This window comes from Stegastes partitus, unplaced genomic scaffold (assembly GCF_000690725.1).
Source record: "Stegastes partitus isolate 25-593 unplaced genomic scaffold, Stegastes_partitus-1.0.2 Scaffold8, whole genome shotgun sequence".
In the NCBI taxonomy this organism is placed as follows: Eukaryota; Metazoa; Chordata; class Actinopteri; family Pomacentridae; genus Stegastes; species Stegastes partitus.
In genome coordinates, this window is record NW_007577739.1 from 1,366,569 (window position 1) to 1,368,221 (window position 1,653).

Sequence of the window (1,653 nt, forward strand, 5' to 3'; positions counted from 1 at the left end):
AAACCTGCAGATCGGCTTTATTTCCACAGTCTGGAAGTCATGAACACTGTCAAACAACACAAAAAGAAAGAAATGATATATTCACATATTACCCGTCATGGCTGAGAACTAACTGAAAAATATATATATTGGGTTATTTTAATAAAATGTGCATTTTTTTTATCTTAAAAAGAATATTTCAATATTTTTACTTATGTTTTAATTGATGTGAATTAACACCACATGCTAGAACGTGACACAATGGTCCCTCCAGTAAGTTTTAATGGTTACAAGCATACAGTGAACATTTGATAAGGATTTTGGCTTAAATACAGATTTTTCCTAAAAGCGATACAATCTCATATTGTATCCGAAACGTTTATACACAACTCATTCGTAACTCTTAAGGTCAGTGAAGACTATAAATATGGCTGAATTTCAGAAAACTGTCGCCAAAAACGGCCATTTATCATGAAATGCATCTGCACCAGTGAATCATGGAGGGTGATTACCGTGTACTGCTTGGAATACTGAATCTGCTTCGATGCAATTTTAAAAAATAATGCATATTCTATATACGTTTTATCCATTACATACTGAGAGTGTATATATATATGAGCACAGGTGACTGCAGGTTATGGTTGTTATATTTCTACTTTTGAGGGGGGGAAACACTGTGTAGGATTTCTGACCATGCTTATACATTTCCATATAAATGTACCCTCCAAAACAGCATAACTGAACAATTATAACTTAAAACAAAATCCCGATGTCTAACACAAAATAAAGAGAATGCAGAAAATTCACAGCATTACTGAGAGAAATCAAAATATATAAACCGAAACATGTCAGATGTTTGTCTTTATTTGAATGAGCCTCTTTGCAAATAACATTATTCTAGTAGAAACTCATTCTCACAGCAGACAATCAAATTGAAACAAGGCGACTTGGGTTTAATCATCATCCATCACTCGCCGTTATTTTTTTTTCCTCTTCTTCCTCTTTGACTGTCCCACCTCTGTGGAGTCCAACGGGGAATTCATCGGGGAGGGAACTAGGCCTCCTTTGATTGTAGAGGAGTTTTGATTGCTCGTGTGTGTGTGTGTGTCTGTATATGTGTGTGATGTGTGTTTGCCTTTCGAAGCACGACCTCTGATTGTGCTCTGTGGCTGTGCTCTGTGTTTCCTGGCGCACCACAGCTGGAGCAATCATCACAACATCTGCCACTCGAAGGCAAACATAACGTTGACCACCTCCAGGCTGCGGGCGATCTCTTCCAGGATGCAGTGCTGCTGCCACAGTTGGTTCAGCTTTCTGTAGCGCTCCGGGCAGAGGTGTAACGGATTGCCCCTTCTGGAAACGAAAACACAGAGAAACCAGTTGGAAAGTTCGTCCAATCAACAACGCATGTGACATGATTTTTTTTTAAAAGTACTTCACGGTCCTGGCTGTGTAAAGCATGGCTGGACTTGTATTCTCTAGCTGAGTTTGGAAGGTAGTGGAAATTAAATGAAGTGACAAAGTGAGGTCAAAGATAAATAATATTCATGCATGCTGCTGTATTTGCTGGAGGTTATCAGAATGTGAAACTTAAAGGTTGACGTTTTTTTCTGTGACTGTCATACAAATATGATTTATTGCAATGAAGCCAAAATTAAAATTGTAGTGGAGAAC

The 1,653-nt window shown here is 38.2% G+C and overlaps 1 protein-coding gene across 1 annotated transcript in view; it reads right to left on the bottom strand.

The window, feature by feature from the left end:
- Nucleotides 1-233: 233 nt before the first annotated feature.
- Nucleotides 234-1,653, bottom strand: part of ubr1 (ubiquitin protein ligase E3 component n-recognin 1) — a 19,791-nt gene continuing 18,371 nt past the window's right edge. The window contains exon 47 of the mRNA XM_008283521.1: nucleotides 234-1,332. Within this exon, the coding sequence (XP_008281743.1) occupies nucleotides 1,191-1,332 (142 nt within the window). The 3' untranslated portion in view covers nucleotides 234-1,190. The remainder of the gene's footprint in view (nucleotides 1,333-1,653) is intronic.